The sequence below is a fragment of the Trachurus trachurus genome, assembly GCF_905171665.1.
Source record: "Trachurus trachurus genome assembly, chromosome: 10".
Taxonomy (NCBI): domain Eukaryota; kingdom Metazoa; phylum Chordata; class Actinopteri; order Carangiformes; family Carangidae; genus Trachurus; species Trachurus trachurus.
In genome coordinates this window covers 20,415,773-20,433,242 of record NC_139894.1, presented here as the reverse complement: position 1 = coordinate 20,433,242, position 17,470 = coordinate 20,415,773, and the positions used below count along the sequence as shown (strand labels likewise).

Below are 17,470 nucleotides of genomic sequence, written 5' to 3'. Positions count from 1 at the left end.
GATAGGAAATTGAGCCCTAAACTTGCTCTCCTGTGACTGACCGAATGTAAACAGGATTTTAATATGCTAGCTACTCAAAGCTTAGGAATATTTAATGACAAATAATCAACTATTTATTTCCCTTTTATGTCCAGAGACATTTTTGCTTTGTGTTTTACACTCTTACCTCTCACCTGACACTCGTTGCCTTTTGGACCGATGTTTTTTTTTGTTGTTGTTTTTTTAAGTGATGATCAAAAATGTGTCTGTTCACTTTTGCTTACTTACTTACATTATGTGATGAAGGACTGTGTGGCCTTTTGCTTCTTTTTGTCCAAGCAGTGACATATATTCACAGATGCATTCAAGCAAGTTCTCTTGACTCATGTCAAAAAATCAAAGTCAGCAATTGACAATAAATGAAATAAAATATGGACCTGCCAGCATGAAATGGAATTGATTACTGTTTTTTGTTAGAGTTGTTTTTAGTTTTTTGCAGTGTTGTGTGACTTTAGAGCGCTGATCAGCTTCATTGTCGAGGAACTGTTAAAGGGATCTGAGTCATTAAGTTAATAAGATAAATTAGTGTCTGATTTAGTATTGTTCCTGCCTACTAAATCACTTGCTCATGAGGCTGTTGGTAGCATTTAAAAATACAGAGGGGAAAGATTTCTGTGATTAGCTGAGCAGCAATGAAGCTTCTCTGAACTGGACTTTGTCTACAAATGTTCTTTTATAACTCAGCGGTGGCAGACAGTGGAGTGACACACAATCTGTCGACTACAAACCTAACAACTGTGAAACGGTTTCTTACTCATATCTTCATAAAAACTGCCCACCAGAATTACTATCATTCCTGCACCAGTCATGTGATATTAAAGGGGCTTCAGACATCATGGGTGTCATGGTTATCTTCAGTGCCATAATGAAAAAAGCTCCAGACTGTGTAAAGAGTGGGACAGGCAGCTTCCTTAGCATCAGAGTGAGGATCATACTGCACATTGTTGTCTACTCTTAATGACTTGTTTGGTATCTAAAAGTAACTCCTGCAATATTTTATGATTTTATTTATTTTTTCTTTTCCGGTTTCATTTGGACTAATTATAATAACTCCATTTTTAGCACCATATCACTGCTAGTTGTGGGTTTTTCCCACAAGGGAAGTTATACAGGGTATGTGGAGTTACAGTAATTGTGTGTGAAGGACTCATTGGGCTTTGATCCACTAAATTTCAAAGAGATAGATTGTGTTTTTTAATGCTTTGCAGAATAATGTTTTGCATGCAATATGATGCGTCGCTGTTGGCATCCCACCACCTACACTGGTTATAACAGTACAAAGCTCCTCAGTTCAATCATTTGTCATATGTTTACATGTTACTGCTAGTACTAATAGATATAGATCTTCATATTTACTCAATATAAGCAGCAACTTCAGATTCACTTTAAAGTAACACTAGCAGTGTGATAAGTCAGTCCAAATCAACCAACATGACAACAAGGGAATTATACTAACCATTTACTTATTGTACATTAGTGCTGTTTATTATAATCCAGATCCCTGAAATGTTATGATGTTGCACAAAATTACAGAATTTCTAAAATGACAAGCAATCATCTTTTAATAAACACACCATACTCATGTGAAAAAAAAGATAAATAATTTATTACTTAATTTAATTAAATACATTTCTTAGGTATCTGTGGAGACTATTTAATCATATGATTATGCCCCAAATAACTCTTTGAAAACAGATATTAGATTGTTGTTGAAAACGTACTTCATGAAGTAAAAACAGGGATCTGTGAGTGTTGAGCCAGACAAAGGAAGAAAAGCGTGCCAGACTTTCTGTTGCCTCAACGATGGATGAATACTGATGAATACTTCCCTACTAAGATTTCAAAGTTGTGCAATGTTGACTGATTCTGTGGGAAACGTTCCAGAGGAAATGCAGATTGGACACTATCCAATCAAAAACAGGAAGTGAGGAGAGCAGAACATCAAGGCTCCGCAGTTTCTATGTGCACATATGTCGGACATATACAGTACATGATGTCCCCATAGTAAGCACACTTAAAATGAATCAATTGAACCTGGAGTTTCAATGGTAAAGCTTTATTCAACACATTTGCAGTTTCTCAGTGATTAAATTTGCAGCTTTTGCATTGATTGTCTCATTTGCACAAAAAAAGGACACACAACACAATATGTGAAATATTGATGTACGACTGTCTACTCTACATTCAGTGAAAATAGAGATAATTCTTGATTTACATGAATAGATATATACATTAAAAGACATCTCACTCGTCTTCTATTCAGATGCAAGCACATTTGAAATGCCTGAAGTCATAATTTGCTGTCTGTATCTTTCACATAGCTTATATGTTATTCTAAAATCTTCATACAGCTGGCAGTGTAGGCTGACTGGTACATAACCTCATAAAAGACACAAGTGAAGCTTACATCCTAACATTCATCTATCTCTACAGGGATGAGAAGATTTAAGTTGTGCCAAAACAAATCAAAAAAGAAAAGAAAGAGAAAACCTTCACATTGTTCAAACATTGTTCACCTGATCCACCGTGGATCCACAGATTTCCCTGCTCAGTTCAGTTGTATTCCCTGCTCCCAAATCACACTGAACGCTGGTTAATTAATTACATTGAAGTGTAACAATCACATGTTGCCACCAACTGACAGCTACTGTAAGTGAGTCACAAGAAACGCAGCCATGACCAAAGCACAGAGAGGAAAACAACATGGTCATTCTTTGCCTCCTCCACGGTCGATTTAGCATGTTTTAAAGCAGGGAGAAGCACTTGCACTCTTTCGATGTTCGATGAAGATGATTTGAGAATACGGCCACGTACGGATCGGATGCTCAGCCCTCACAGTTTTGGACTCCAGTGTTTGTGACTGTTTGCATGCTTCCTCTGAGAAACCCATACATGCAATAAAGTGATGAAAAGGAAGTGAACCTGCTGACAAAAGTGACCAAAGTCCTTACAAAAAAACAAGACATCGGCTCTCAAGGGGCAGTAATAAAAAACAGTAATAAACACAGTGAACATTATATAATTCAAAACAAGACAGGACAGACAGGTTTTGTGTCGTTTACTTAAACTGTAACAGATTAAACCTCAAATACATAACATGAGGAGTCCGTTAGGGAGTAACGTGTAGGATAAGATACAGCTTTGGATGTTTGTGTGGTTTGTCGACATGTTTCCTCCTTTCATGTCTGCAGTCTGTGTGAGACTTGGCAATTTCTAGTCATGGTCTGCAAAGAGTCACATGCCTGCTGCAGCTGCTCGTCTGTCTGTCGAGCAGGCAACAAACAGCAAAAAATAGCTGTAAAGGCGACTGTCTGCAACTGTCCAGTGGTTGGAACATACTGCTGGTGCTTTGGCCACAATCTACAGCTTATCCCATGATGCTTGCTGATGAGTGATTGATTTATTGATTGATTGGTGGCGAGGGTTTTTCAACAAAACTGGTAGTTGTTGGTCTTCATCAGGGGCTGCTCCTCTTCCTCGTGGTCACAAGACTGGTCACAGGGGCCGTCACAGCACTTGGGCTCGTCACACACTTCACCCTCCGTGACCTGCTGCTGCACATTCTGGTAGATTAGCTGTGGAGAGGCATCAGTGCGGTGGTTAGACTTGATACAGAAAAGCCAAATATCAGCTTCATCCTTCATCGGGCTTCAGTATTAGGTTGTTATAAGTGAAAGATGGGTAACTAAAATAACGCATCAGCTGCTTGTTTAAGTGCCAGAAAATGTTACTTCGAGTATCTACTTTGGGAACAACACCCAAATAAGATTTTATCGCAAACAATCCAATTCACTCAATTGGTTTGACAGCACTGCTAAATTTGTTTTCTCTTTAGAGAATTAAAGTGAAACAAAAATAAGGTTTCCTGAGGTCGTGTTGGCAGGAGCTTCATGTTTTGTGCCCTGTATAGTTGTGCTATAGCCAGACTGGAGCCACTAGAACCTGCTCCACACTAACCCACCTGTTCCTGCTCCAGTTGGTCCCCGAGCAGTCGCTCTATCATCTGGGTGATCTTGCTGAACGTCGGACGCTCTGTGGGCTCCAGATTCCAGCACATCTTCATGATCATGTAACTGAAACAAAAGCAAATCGTAACTTAGAGGACAGATGTATTTCTCACAAATCTAACCAGACAAAACAGTAATTGATGCTGTTCATCATTGTCTGGGATTTATATCTGAGGCGATGCACCTGATCTTCAGTGCAAACTGCTGAGCTTTTTGTGGTGGAAAAAAAAAGGAGAAAGCAGAGCCAAAAATTACAAATAAGAGGAGACTTATGGAGGCGGTGACGCAGTTTGATAAGAGAGACTCTTCATAAGAATCCCTGCCCCTCCAGTCTCATTTCGCTGCCGTGAAATACCAGTTACATGGGCTCCTAGCTTTGAGATCATGTGGCTAACAGGCAGAACTGAGGCCTGACTCACAAAAGAACAACAGATGATTAGGCCCTGACTCAGATTCAGTCCCCTCCGTTTCCACAACACAGTTATTCCGGGTGGTGTGACAGTCACATCAAATCAGCACACACAGATGTTAGGGCCCTCTGAGATACTGGGAAAAACACTCTCTTTATTTTCTCATCCCAGCTTCTTGTAAAAGTGTCGGAGGCCGACTGAATTTTGAGTTTGGGGTTAGGAGATAATCCAAAGCAAGCTAATTAAAATCAGGAATAATGGAAGTACTTCATGTGTCAGTTATTTCCAGTGGTAGATAGCGTGGCAGGCTGGCAGAGGAAAAAAGGATTTCCTTTGTTCAATTGTGATGAACATGTGGGGAGCATGCAGTTTGAACTGTCTGTTGGTAAAGTCAGTTTAGGATCCGCTATTTTTTTTCCCTCATAAATCAGCTTTTGTTGATACTTGTGCCAACTCAACGTTGTGTAGGAGCTGATAGTTGCCTTTTTGAAGCAGGTCTTAGTAGTTACTGTAGGATGCATAACCACAGCATTACTACTATATTTCCTCTCAGTCTGAGGTTGAGCACAATTTTTACCAGCAGATATAAAGGTGCCTATAACTATTTATTCAGTAGAGTCACAAGAAATAGAGTTTTAAAAATAGTGATGGAAAAAACGGTGTGCGGGAAAGGCAGCAGTGATCCATCCTGGTTTGAAGCAAGCCTTCGAGTGTTGAGCTTACATTTCAGGGGGGGCAAAGTCTGGTTGGGACATCTGGTATCCACGCTTCACCATCTTGTAGAACCTGGTGTCCACAGCCATGCTGGGGTAGGGGCTCTTGCCTAACAAGAAAGAATAGACTTTTATTTTAGAGAGAAAATGATTATTTAAATATGAGTAAATGTTGTTGACACATGGATGTTGTTCTGACCTAAGGAGAAGATCTCCCACAGGAGGATGCCATAGGACCAGACGTCACTCTGGACGGTGTACACACATTCAAAAATACTCTCTGGAGCCATCCACTTGACGGGCAGACGAGCCTTCACACACAAAAGGACACAGAGCGTTTTGTTTTGCTTTGTTTTTTTAAACTAAACTCATCTCATAAGGGTATAAAAGGTGGATCTATTGTACTCATGTGCTCACATTGCCTTTCACCACGTAGTTGGAGTCATTCATGATGTCACGTGCAAGGCCAAAGTCACAAATCTTGGCCTCTCTGCGATTGGTCAAGAGGACGTTTCGAGCAGCCACGTCTCTGTGAATACACTGCAAACACACACCGACACACAGTTCGTCTTTAGTTGTATAGTATTTCACGATGGAGTCAGTAGATGGAGCACTGTAGCATGAAGAATTGCGATCAAATACATTGTCAAACTGTGACAGTGAGTGAATATGAACAACGCAATGGGAAATACCCGTCATAACCCCCTCACAAAGGATTTCACACCCTTCATTTATCATATTTTACACAAAGTCATACTTTGTCATACATGTCTGTCGTCTGGGTAATACCCGCTTTCTAGGGACAGTCCAGCAACTTCAGCTGAGGAGGGTTTTATTTATTTATATTATACGGATGTTGGATGTTTGTATTTGCACATTCAAATGTGTTCAGTGGAGAAAAATCACTCACATTTTTGGCAGCCAGAAAGTCGAGGCCCTGAGCCACTTGAAAGGAAAACCTCAGCAAGTCATCAATGTCCAGCGGCCAGTCACCAGTCTCCTCACACACAGGGTCTGAGAATGAATCAAAGAGAAATAATATTAGTAACACCCAGGGACAGGAAGAAAAGGCGGTGAATGATTTCCTTCAGCGAACTCCTGCATAATGACTGTGTTTGTGTAAATTAAAGTGGGATTCGGTGGGAAAACATTTCACCTTGAGATGATTCCACTCTCGGCAGCTGGCTGGGTCTCATCTCCATGTAGCTGCTGGACGACGCGCTGGAGATCCCACTGTCACTGTTGGACGGAGAGAATGCGTCAGAGTGACGTCAACACTTTTGAGTCATCCATCATTAGACTGCGCGTATGTTTGTTTGGAGGTGTACCTTCTGATGAACTGTTTCTGGTTGCATATGTTCTTGTAGTCATTTGAGCTCTCCATGATATCAGGCATGTTCATAACAAGGTTCACAAACGTCTCAGCCTTGTGGCGAAGGAAGTTGAGGAGGTCACCGAGGCTGCAGTATTCTGTGATCACAAGCACTGGTCCTGATGATGAGGAAACACACCGAATTAGGACCGTTTCCACAAAGACAAACTGTGTTTCCATGCAAATTACTTAGTTGTACTAGTTAAGCAGTTAACTGGCTAAATGAGAACATTCATAATCATGTTTTCACTATATTCGGATTTGATCAAATATGATATAAAACATGTTAGAGATGGTATCAGACCTCCGTAGGTGCAGGCTCCCAGTAGGTTGACGATGTTCTTGTGGTGTCCTAAGTGACTCAGGATCTTCAGTTCAGACATCAGAGCCTCCCTCTCATCTGGATGGGCACTGGCTACATAACCACATTACAGATGTTCATATCATTAAATCTCATCATGTTTTAGGCTCTCTCTTTCTCTCTCCCTCATTCTCAAATGCTTAAATCAGGCATAATTTTCACGTTATCTGGAACATCTTCAGATTTGCCAGTCATTCTGACTTGTTGGAGTAAACAAAGATCTCTCTGTTGATTCAAAGCTCTGAGCCACGCCTCACCTTTTAACATCTTCACAGCCACACGAATCACATTGTCATCCTTTCCCAGACCATAGGCCGTGGCCTCAACGACCTTTCCAAAAGCTCCTGCGCCCAAGATCTTCCCTGCTTGGACAGAAAACAAGGAAGTATAACAAGAGCCAGCGTATGTGTTTTCAAATAAAGATCCAAAATAAGAGCATAGGAACAGTTTAAGATGAGTTGCTGCAGACCTAGTCTCAGCTTGTCTCTTGGGAACTCCCACTTCTCATTGTACGGCAGCTGAGTGGGGTCAATGAAGGTGTAGTTGTTTCCATCTCTTGCCTCAATGATCTTCCATCGGATCTCATACCTGGGTTTCTGAAAACAATAGTAGGACAGAACAACACTCAGTCAATGTGACACGACCTACATCTCCTACATATGTCTGAGCAGGATTTACTACGTAGATGCCACATATGATTTTACACTAACCTGCTTATATTTGTAAAACAGGAAGATCAGCAGCACAAGGAGGATGGACAGAATTCCTGCTGCTCCAGCCAGAATGGAGGTGAAGAATTGATCTGTCCAGCCAGAGAAAAATCCATATTAATACATAACTTATTAAAGCATATGCACTGATGTATGATTATGTCTCACAAGCCGATATCTCCTATGTATTCCCTACAGATTTGTACTACTGCTGCTAGTTGATTGGAAAGGATTTCTACAGTTAAAGAAAGGGGTCGGCCATCATGAGAACATAGTTTTACAAACCAAATTACATTTGGGTTGAGCCCAGAACAGACCAACAATGACAACTCTGATCATAACATAAAGTCAAATTCTCACCAGAAACCTCCATGGCAAAAGTGTCGCTGCTGACACCGACGAGGTTGAAGGCCACACACTCCACCGTCATCCTCTGACTGGACGGCCCCACAGTGAGGACGCTCTCCACCCCCACGGCCCCGTACTCCTTCCTCTGGACCTCCACTGTGGGAGCCTGGAGGGGGATCGCCATCTGCAGCCCTGAGGTGTTTTCATTGCACCTGCCTCATTGAAACACATGTGCAGTTAGACACAGAGCCCAAACATCACACACAAGAGTCTGTAATAAAACCTCACTGGGGGAAAGTCTCTGTTAGATGGCCCCCAGTTACACAGTGATACTTACGTAGGCCGTATCCCAAAGCACTGGTACCAGATGATTCTGGGAGCAGGATACCCAAATGAGGTGCAAGTGAGAGTGGTTACATTTTCCCATCTCACAACAGCAACTGGTCTCTCTGCCAGTGAAGAAAAATTAGGGAAAAGTTGAAATATTCAGCTTTGCTAACCTGCCAGAATCATCTATCAGATTATTCAGCAGTATGATCCACAAAGAAACGTTTATTTCCCCCCTATCAAACTGTCAGAAAGAGAAATAGTGCCACCAGACCATGAATGTTTTTACTGCCTTGATTTGGGTTTAATCAAATCACTTACGATACATTTGGACTTGGAACGAGATGGATGCGTTTGTCAAGTCGCTGCGAGCATAAAAGGTGTACTGGCCCTGCTCCTGCGCATTCATTCTCTTCAGCTGCAGAGTGGCATGGTATCTAAATAGAAAACAACAAACCAAAGATATTTAAACCGAGAAAAAGAGGAATGTCTACAGAGTCAAAGAGGTGACTAATTTTGCGGTTTGAATTCAGACATTTCCTATGTATCATCGGCGAGTATGTCAAGGGACTAAAAAGAGAACACAACTCTTCCCTCTAGCAACAGTTTCATGACCCAAGAAAATATTTTGACCTTGAGGTTCCCTGTCAAATCCACCCAAAATGCACCGACAGCATTTTTCCCACTGTAGCTTCCCCTTCCCGTAGTACACTTGTTTGTTTTTAAAATTGAAACTGTGCCGTGGGCCTGTCAGAGAGCCGCTTTCACTTGACTTTTGACTTTTGTTTTGGCTCCAGCAGCTCGTACCTGTTGTTGTACCGGATGAACTTTTGTTCCTGTGTGGACGTGTTGGGAGATGTTGGCGTGTGCCATCTGTGCTCTATGATGTGAGGGTACGCTTCAATGAGCACGCTGAGCTCCAGATCCTCTCCCTCGTTCACCTCGACTGAAAGACCCTGGTGGGCCAGTTTGGGGGACAGCTGGGGCAGCAGCCTGATGTAGGGCTTATCTGTTTGCATTAATCAAGAGACATGCGTTTGAGTTTGTCATCTATCAGCGGTTAATAGATGTTGCAAGATTCTCACAATCAGTTATGGCCAGTGTGGTTGTTTCTGTGGCTTACCCACAACCAGCAGGTATGTGGTTGAACTGTTCACCCCTGCTTCATTGGTACCAATGCAGGAGATGTTTCCTGTATCTGCGAGGTCCACAGCAGGAATGGTCAGGATGCTCTGTATGTCCAGACGGTTTTCTCCACTAGAGCGAACCCTCTCCTCAATGGTTGGTTTCTGAAACAAAACCAAAAATCAATCTCAGGGCGTAAATCTCATTATGTGCCCCATTTAAAGATCCCAATGCGCCTATATACTGACCGACTTGGTGGTATATTTCCAAGTGACATTGTAGTTAAAGTTGGGGTTGTGTGTGGTGCAGCGAATCTTAAGTTCCTCCCCAACAATGCGTACATACTCATCCGTCTCCAAGAAGACGTATGGAGGGAAACGAAGCTCTGGAGCGAGAAGAAATCACACATGAGTGCAAAATTGGATGCACCTAATTGTCATTTCACCTTCCTTACATGCAAACGGAGTCTCACTCTGAATGACGTTGATGGAGAAGGCCTTGGAGGTCCTCTCCACCCCGTTGACCCTGGCTGTACAGACGTAGTCAGCGTTGAAGCTGGGGTGGAGACTGTGGATGAGAATACCACGGTGTCTGTCAACTGTGAAGTTCATTCCCGGCGGTACGGTGGTGCCGTTGTCCATGCGGAGGCCCAGGTCTGTGGCTGCGGGGTCGGTCAGCAGGCAGGGCAGCAGGTAGTTCTCCCCTTCTTTCTTCACCACCCGCAGGGAGGTGCTGCTGGTCCAGAACACACGGTTTGGATCTAAAGGAAGGAGATGGGGAGAAGGTTTTATATCATACATCAGAATACTGAGAAATTCACCTCAAGGGAATCTAACAAGTCTAATCCCAGACAGGTATAACCAGCGTGGACAATAATCCTGAACCTTAAGAAGCTTGTCCGCATTTATCTGAGCTCACCTTTTACATACACATGTACCGAGGAGGTCGGGCCACGAGGCTGAGCAACGTAAAAACACTTGTATGTTCCAGTGAACTCTGCAGAGGGACGCTCCACCTTTAAGGTGCGGTTGTTGCCATTGCCCTTTGACACATAGCGCCGATGTTTGGCCAGCCTGGTTTGCCAGTTTACGTGTCCGTCACCCTCGCACCTCAGATCGAGGGGGGTCCCAGGTTTGACCACCAGCTCAGAAGTGCCCACCACCTTAGAGTTGAACTTGATCACTGGACGCCTCCATTCTGCTGAGAAGGAATGAAAGTATAAGTGAATGAATACTGAGTTTTTTTAGAAAATGGAAGCACAGAGTTCCTTAGGTTTTCAGACTGTGCTTATTTTGCTGCTCAGGAAGTTTTTGTGTTTTACTCATTTTAAGATAATCGAGAACTCAGAGATGTCTCATCCGCTCCAGGATCCAGATTTATGTTGGAAGTAATTTCATGAATTCAGGAAACAGATTGAAGACTTGGACCAGAATAACATCTCTCGATCCTTCTCACTTCTGCTTTTCGCAGTGTTGCTAGCTAAACACTGGCAGCATGAACACAGAAGATATGGAAAGATTCAAATCTGTTACTATTTAATTTTTTTACTGGGGCTGCACACTTAAGCATTTTAAGCATGGAAAATGGAGTTATATCTATCAGGCATCTTTGAGAGATGGGGGGGGGGGGGGGTCTAAAAAAAAAAAGAGCCCCATCCCTGGGGGAATAAAACACATTTAAAGATGTAGAACAGGGCTCTCTTTGATGACTTTAGAAGTTTTGGAAGTTTGTAGAATAGAAACTGAACAGGACAGTCCATTGCCTTTTGGGGTTGTTTGAGGTTGAAACTGGAATTTTGTTGACGCTGTTGTTTATGGGGAGTACCTTTCCTGTTAATCTATATTTCTCTCTCATTGAGTATTGAAACTGAGCTTTCAGTAAAGGTTATAAAAGTTTCCATTTCGATGTTTTTACAGTTTCTTTTAGAGCTTGAAGCAGAACTGAGATTCCATGTTCAGCATGTTTTTCCATTCTCCACTAGGTCATGAAGAAAATGCTGGGAAGGAGCTGTTGGTGAAAACCTTTACTTTTTTCTGAACATCCTGACTGTCAGAGTAAACAGTTGCCTTTCACCCAAAGCCCTCGCTCCGATCATCTAAATGAACTATTCATCCAACCTCAAAATGACCCCAATTACACCTCACACAGTAATCCACCAGAAAGCAAAACGATTCCCTCAAGCTGTAATTAACCCAAACAACAGATGCTTTTATGTGCTCAAATACAAATACATGAAATTGCAATTTGATGCCCTGCGGGTCATACCCATACTTGTGGTGTTCAGAATCCCCCCAAAAGTATCACAATAATGACCCCCCCTCAAAAAAACAACTCATGATACTGCAGACACTTGTTCTGCTCATTACAAATAATGTGTGAGTGTCAGATTTCAGATGGAGAAGTGTGCAGTTTTTCTGCGGTACTCCACACTGACTGTAGGTTTATGAAACGTATAGGCAATTTCCACAAAATCACAAGAGCTTTTAAACAATTACATATTTTCAGGATGATTTCATTATTTATAGATTGACTTATTAGTTGTGGGCAGATGAATATATAATGTAAAAAAGATAATATTATTACAACTTGGTTCAAGAAAGATTTGTTTAAATCCAAGATTTAAAGTTGTTTTAACTAAACCCTACACAGTATGAGATTTTACATCTTTCAAATCTTTATGTAAACAATTAAGACATTTTTATGATTTGTGTTTAATTAGTTTTTTGCGTAATTTCAGATTATCAATTACTCAATCAATTATTCATGATCCACAAATCTCTGCAGTTGTAAAGTTAACAGTTGGTGTTTGATGGGCCTTACCTGAAGCAGCAGAGGCCACGATCCCCAGAAGCAGCGTGAGGTAGGACTGCATCCTGGACCGACTCCAAACCTGGAGTTTAAGTTGTTGTCTGTCTGTGCTACACAATGCTTTTCTTTTGATCTATGGTGTTGGAGAAAGAGAAGAGAGCACCACCTCACAAGCTGTTCCCATAATGAACTTCTCTTTTCTGACTGGTCAGAGCAGCACTGCCAGTAAAGATGAGCCTGTACTCGACTACAGTCTACTGCTGTGTTAAATTCTCCTTTGCGTACATTGAAATAAAGAAACAGGCTAATTTATTAAATACACTGAGGAGGCATTTCTTAGCCACACCGAGGGAATTAGTTTGTCTCTATATCTAAAAATACAGATTAATTGTCATGCATTATGGAGGCATCACTGATTTATTTCAAATCCTCACCTGTGGATGTAGATGTCTTCAACTGAACAGATGGGTACAATAAGGTCCCTGCGTTTGGTGTTTCCAGCATCTGGAGCAGAGACACGAGTCTCTTCTTCCCTTTCTGTGTGCCTCTGCCCTTCTTCTTCTCTCCTCTGCTTGTTTACAGTGTCTTTGACCACAGAAGTCACACAGCAAACATGAAATCTTTCAGACAGCAAGTGGTGGAGGGTGGAGGGAACTGTGTGTGTGTGTGTGTGTGTGTGTGTGTGTGTGTGTGTGTGTGTGTGTGTGTGTGTGTGTGTGTGTGTGTGTGTGTGTGTGTGTGTGTGTGTGTGTGTGTGTGTGTGTGTGTGAGGGGGAGGCGGATCAGCATATCACGCTCAACTAATTAATGAGCTAGTACCAATTTGCCACAGAGAGGCACAATTCTCCCGAGACACCCGTGGAGGTGAGACTAATCGTCTCCATCACTGTAGAGCCATGGCTGCCAGGCTTTTCTAAGCCGGAAAAACGTGGACTCATGGGAGAGGGGAGGACAGTCAAAGGGCTCTTAGAAATCTGACCCGCGAGTCAGAGAGAGATGAAGGTGCTGAGTGAGAGAAGTCACTCTCCTAGGCAGGATCTGCTCTGAGCAAGACTTCACTTGAGGAAACATCCTTTGAGATCCAGCCACAAACCACTGACTGTGCTTTATATTGTTGAGACCAATGGGATAAGAAGTTTTTTATAACATTTTAAACAGACAGAGACACATGAGAACCACTGACTTTACATGACTCACAAAAGACTCACACGTTCAGTAATATACTATGATAATACACATTTATTGTCACATTTACAACATATAAAATGACACATATAAAAATACATTTGTAAACGTTAAGAAGAGCTTTGGTACCATAGCTTGTGATACAGTGATTTTGTGCATTTTAAACTGTGTAACATATGCTACAGGAAAACAAAGTGTAGTGTGTAAATGGTGGTTTATGTAATGGAAGTAAACACTGTGTAAGTAAATGTTAAAACAATGCAACACAAGACTAAAGGCGTCATTTACACATATGGCTATCTAGCTTCCTTGAGTACAATAGCCCTTGTTGTCAGCAAGCAACAATAGCTGCAAGACATAAATCTCTGTCTGTACAAAGGCATTTATGTGTGCCATCTTGTGCTAAGGCAGTGATACGCTGTATTTATTATATTCACTTGAGCCGCCTGTCATCACAGAAACTGGGTGTCATAATCACGTTAACAGCCACAAACTTAACTCATAAATCAAAGTTCTGAGTTGTTTTGTTCTATCTTTAACATAGTGTACATGTATCTTTCTTTATACTGAATTTCTAGATAAAGTGCAAATCTGGCACAGAACGGCGAATCGAGCCTACACAAAACAAGTATTCAAAATTCAACATACTATTCAAAATTCACAAATGAAATAAACATTTCATAAAATCCCCAAAATCTCATATATTTCCCAAAGAAAGAGGAGAAAAGTGGAAAATTCTGACTCTATGGCATATAAAACTAAAAAAAAAGAAGATAACTTCATAGTAAAACAGTGCATGTAGATTCTGTCTGCATTTTATTTCCTGGCAATAACATCTTTCAAAAAATATTACACTACAGTGACTGCAGCTGTCTAAATTCAATTACCCATATTCTCACATATCTGATGATAATTTAGGACCTAAAGCGATGTTACTGATTATCATTAATATTGGAACTATACTTGTATGGAAAACTTTTTATTTTTCTGTCTACACTTTTTATTGTTTTAACTATTTTGTATTATGGGTTTATTAATGAAATTGTTTATGTAAAACAAATATTTTTTTTCTGAAAGGGAGGAGGGATATAATAATATAATCATAAGATCTAAAATGGTACAAATAGCTAAATGTTTCTATAAAACAAAAGCCCATATCTAAAATGGAAAACACAGTAAACATGACTTTGCTTACTGTAAACCGATTCTAGGAGCGTGAGGACAGTACCGTATTAACATTGTGGTAAGCTTCCAATAAATGACTGATTGATACCGTCATGTTCATTATTTATCATCGTTTGGCAGTTCCAGAGGTACTAAGTGTGAAACAAAAACTCAGGGAAGGCAAAACTTTCGAGTGCTTAGTGTGGGAATACAAAGATTGCCTTCTCGGTCTCCATTTTGCTACATTCTACTTTAGTCATGTTCGCTTCCCTCTTTGTGTTAAGGCATATAAAAAAAAGGGAAAAACCAAAATGAGCTCTGGTTTCTCAGGGTTCTTACGTGCGACTACAGGAAACTGTCCTCTACCTCAGGCGTCCCAGAGGAGCCCAGCAGAGCATCTCTCTCACTGGTCTCCTCCAGCCTGTCCTCCTCTGGCAGAGTGTCAGCCGTGTCCTGAGACATGGAGTCGGTCTCTTCTTCCAGAGCAAGAGAGCTGAGGGACAAAAACAAAACACACACAGTGAGCTCAGTCACATATCCTTACATCGTTCTCTTTTTAACTTAGTATGGTTTTTGAGTTCATTACACATAAATAAATCATTGCTTTTAATGCTCAGTATTTCAGTATTTTCCAATACAACTCTGTACTGTACACTGAGTGCTCCCTGTGTGCCTCTGCTATTAAATTAATAGGACAAATCGATTTACTGCCACACTGATCTTAATCAATTGATCCTTTTTTTTTTCCTGGTAATCAATAATACAAGAATCAACCAGAATCTTAAAGTTTAAAAATAAATAAATTCTGAGTTGACTTTACTGGAAGTTATACAACTGAACCTCAAGGTCTAATTTTAAAAAGCCGTGAATACAGCCGTAACTAATGCATTATTTTTTTTATTGTTGATCAATTTCTTATTATTTTGTTGATTATCCAAGTAATTTTTTGGTCCATTAAACAATGAGATAAATAATGAAAACACCCATCACAATTGCCAAATGATTTCAGTTAATCTAGTAATAAATTCATTGATAAATTGCTTCAGCCATAGCTTTACAGTTTGTTTTTTTTTAATTAGAAGGATGGTCATTGAATAATCTTGTTATTGATTGGCCCATGGTTGATTTTAAGCTCATTCTGCCTGATGTGTGAGCTCTTCATGGATAATGTGTCAGCTATCCCTGACCGAACAGTTCTCCTCTGTCTTCTCTCACGAGGAGGTCAAACAGCTCCAGCCCAGACAACGGTGTTAAAGGTACAATACGTGACCTGAATATCAGCAGAGGCTTCAGACCACAGGGCTGTAACATGCTATCACTCTCTGAATGACTCAAAACAAAACAGAAACTAAACCCATGTTACTAACAATGAGTATCGAAATAACTTCTTCTTTCATTCTGTATATGTGTGAATTTATCACCATTTTGTGTAGTGAAACATTTATTTGGTCTTTAAGGCCAGTTTTGCTTGGCTGTGTATTCACATCTGAGCAATGAAAACATGTCTCTGTGTCTGCCTTCATAATGCAGCTATTGTCTCTTAGCTCAACATCTGGATGAGTGGGTGTGTGGTGGAAAAAATGCTCTTGTTAAGTAAATACATCCTCATTTTTTTGCAACCCCACCATTCACTACACGTCTGCTGCATGTGTTCATGTACCTGTACCTGACAGGGCTTTCTGACGGCTCGTCGGTGAAAACGTCCTCCGGCTTGGGGTCTGGGATGGGAATGATGTACTCGTTGTATGAAGTTATAACTTCCTGTGTGTCTCCTTCTTGTCTGAATTCTCCTGGGCTCGGGCTCTGGTTGTAAGGGTCCGGGGGGAATGAGAAGGTGGCCGGCGTGGGGGAGCCGAATGATGGATTGGCGATGGGAAAGGGTGAAGAGAGTCTGGGTTTGGTGCGAGCAACAGCCGGGTGATCACTCTTCATGAAGTTCTCGTTGACTTGGGTGTATCTCTGTGGTCAGGAGACAAGAGTTTGGGAGATGTTTGGTGAGACTATAGGACGGCAGAGGGCAAATGTGACAGGTGGAGCATCAAGGAGCTTGGAAAAGTTCGTATACATAGATTTATATTAAATCTATGAGAAATCAAACATGTGGCCGCAGTAGTTCATCTACGTCTTTTAAAATATAGATTTTGTGAACGTTTTTTTCTGACCACCACAGACCAGCACACTTACATTTTTTTCATTCAGTTTTGCAGCGGAGTCAATGAATGATCAATCTGTGAAAAACTGCATGAATGTGCAGAATGAATAATAACTTTCAGGTTACCAGTTGTAGTAGAACCTTAACATTATTTGGAAATGTAATATATAAGGATTAATAGTTTGAAAGTGTTTCCATATTGCCATGTAAAATGCAGAAGTTTAGTAACTTTAATAACAATGTAGTATTTGGTTAGTTGGCATGGACACAGCTCAGTAGCATTTAAGAGTCCTGGCTATGTGTATGAATGTTGACTGGACTAAAGGGCAGATAAGGTCAACACTGTGAGGATCAGGAGTGTGTGGTAGGATGTTACATGTATTAGCTGACAGTCTGACATGGATAAGGCAGCTCAGGGGCCTGGATGCATAAATAAAGTACCTTTTTATAGCTGTCTGTCAGCATGTTCCCCACACTATGCACCAGAAAGGAGAACTCAGGCCTCTTCTCAAACTTCTCATCCCAGCACTTCTTCATGATTTCATAACTATAACAGAAACAAGATACATTTAGTTTATTTTTTATTGGAAACACCAGGTAAGAGTAGATGTTGTGGAGGCAACGAGATGACAGGAAGACTCACACTTCATCGGAGGCGTGGGTGGGTTTGGCCATTCGGTAGCCTCTCTTCAAAGCGCTGTAGAATAACTCATTCATGGGCAAATCAGGGTAGGGGGTTCCTCCTGTAC

At 41.2% G+C, this 17,470-nt stretch overlaps 1 protein-coding gene across 1 annotated transcript in view; it reads right to left on the bottom strand.

Moving 5' to 3' along the window:
• Window positions 1-2,103: 2,103 nt before the first annotated feature.
• The window catches only part of LOC310992246 (uncharacterized protein), a 38,015-nt gene continuing 22,648 nt past the window's right edge, over window positions 2,104-17,470 (bottom strand). The window contains exons 20-44 of the mRNA XM_083980265.1: window positions 17,365-17,464; window positions 17,163-17,268; window positions 16,236-16,528; window positions 14,936-15,062; window positions 12,233-12,353; window positions 10,331-10,609; window positions 9,885-10,172; window positions 9,661-9,797; window positions 9,411-9,576; window positions 9,095-9,296; window positions 8,609-8,724; window positions 8,298-8,409; window positions 7,973-8,172; window positions 7,613-7,704; window positions 7,372-7,498; window positions 7,160-7,267; window positions 6,846-6,956; window positions 6,498-6,660; window positions 6,326-6,408; window positions 6,080-6,183; window positions 5,587-5,709; window positions 5,369-5,480; window positions 5,180-5,279; window positions 4,001-4,112; window positions 2,104-3,614 (exon numbers count right to left, since the gene is read on the bottom strand). Coding sequence (XP_083836391.1) covers window positions 3,468-3,614; window positions 4,001-4,112; window positions 5,180-5,279; window positions 5,369-5,480; window positions 5,587-5,709; window positions 6,080-6,183; window positions 6,326-6,408; window positions 6,498-6,660; window positions 6,846-6,956; window positions 7,160-7,267; window positions 7,372-7,498; window positions 7,613-7,704; window positions 7,973-8,172; window positions 8,298-8,409; window positions 8,609-8,724; window positions 9,095-9,296; window positions 9,411-9,576; window positions 9,661-9,797; window positions 9,885-10,172; window positions 10,331-10,609; window positions 12,233-12,353; window positions 14,936-15,062; window positions 16,236-16,528; window positions 17,163-17,268; window positions 17,365-17,464 — 3,629 coding nt within the window. The 3' untranslated portion in view covers window positions 2,104-3,467. The remainder of the gene's footprint in view (window positions 3,615-4,000; window positions 4,113-5,179; window positions 5,280-5,368; window positions 5,481-5,586; window positions 5,710-6,079; window positions 6,184-6,325; window positions 6,409-6,497; window positions 6,661-6,845; window positions 6,957-7,159; window positions 7,268-7,371; window positions 7,499-7,612; window positions 7,705-7,972; window positions 8,173-8,297; window positions 8,410-8,608; window positions 8,725-9,094; window positions 9,297-9,410; window positions 9,577-9,660; window positions 9,798-9,884; window positions 10,173-10,330; window positions 10,610-12,232; window positions 12,354-14,935; window positions 15,063-16,235; window positions 16,529-17,162; window positions 17,269-17,364; window positions 17,465-17,470) is intronic.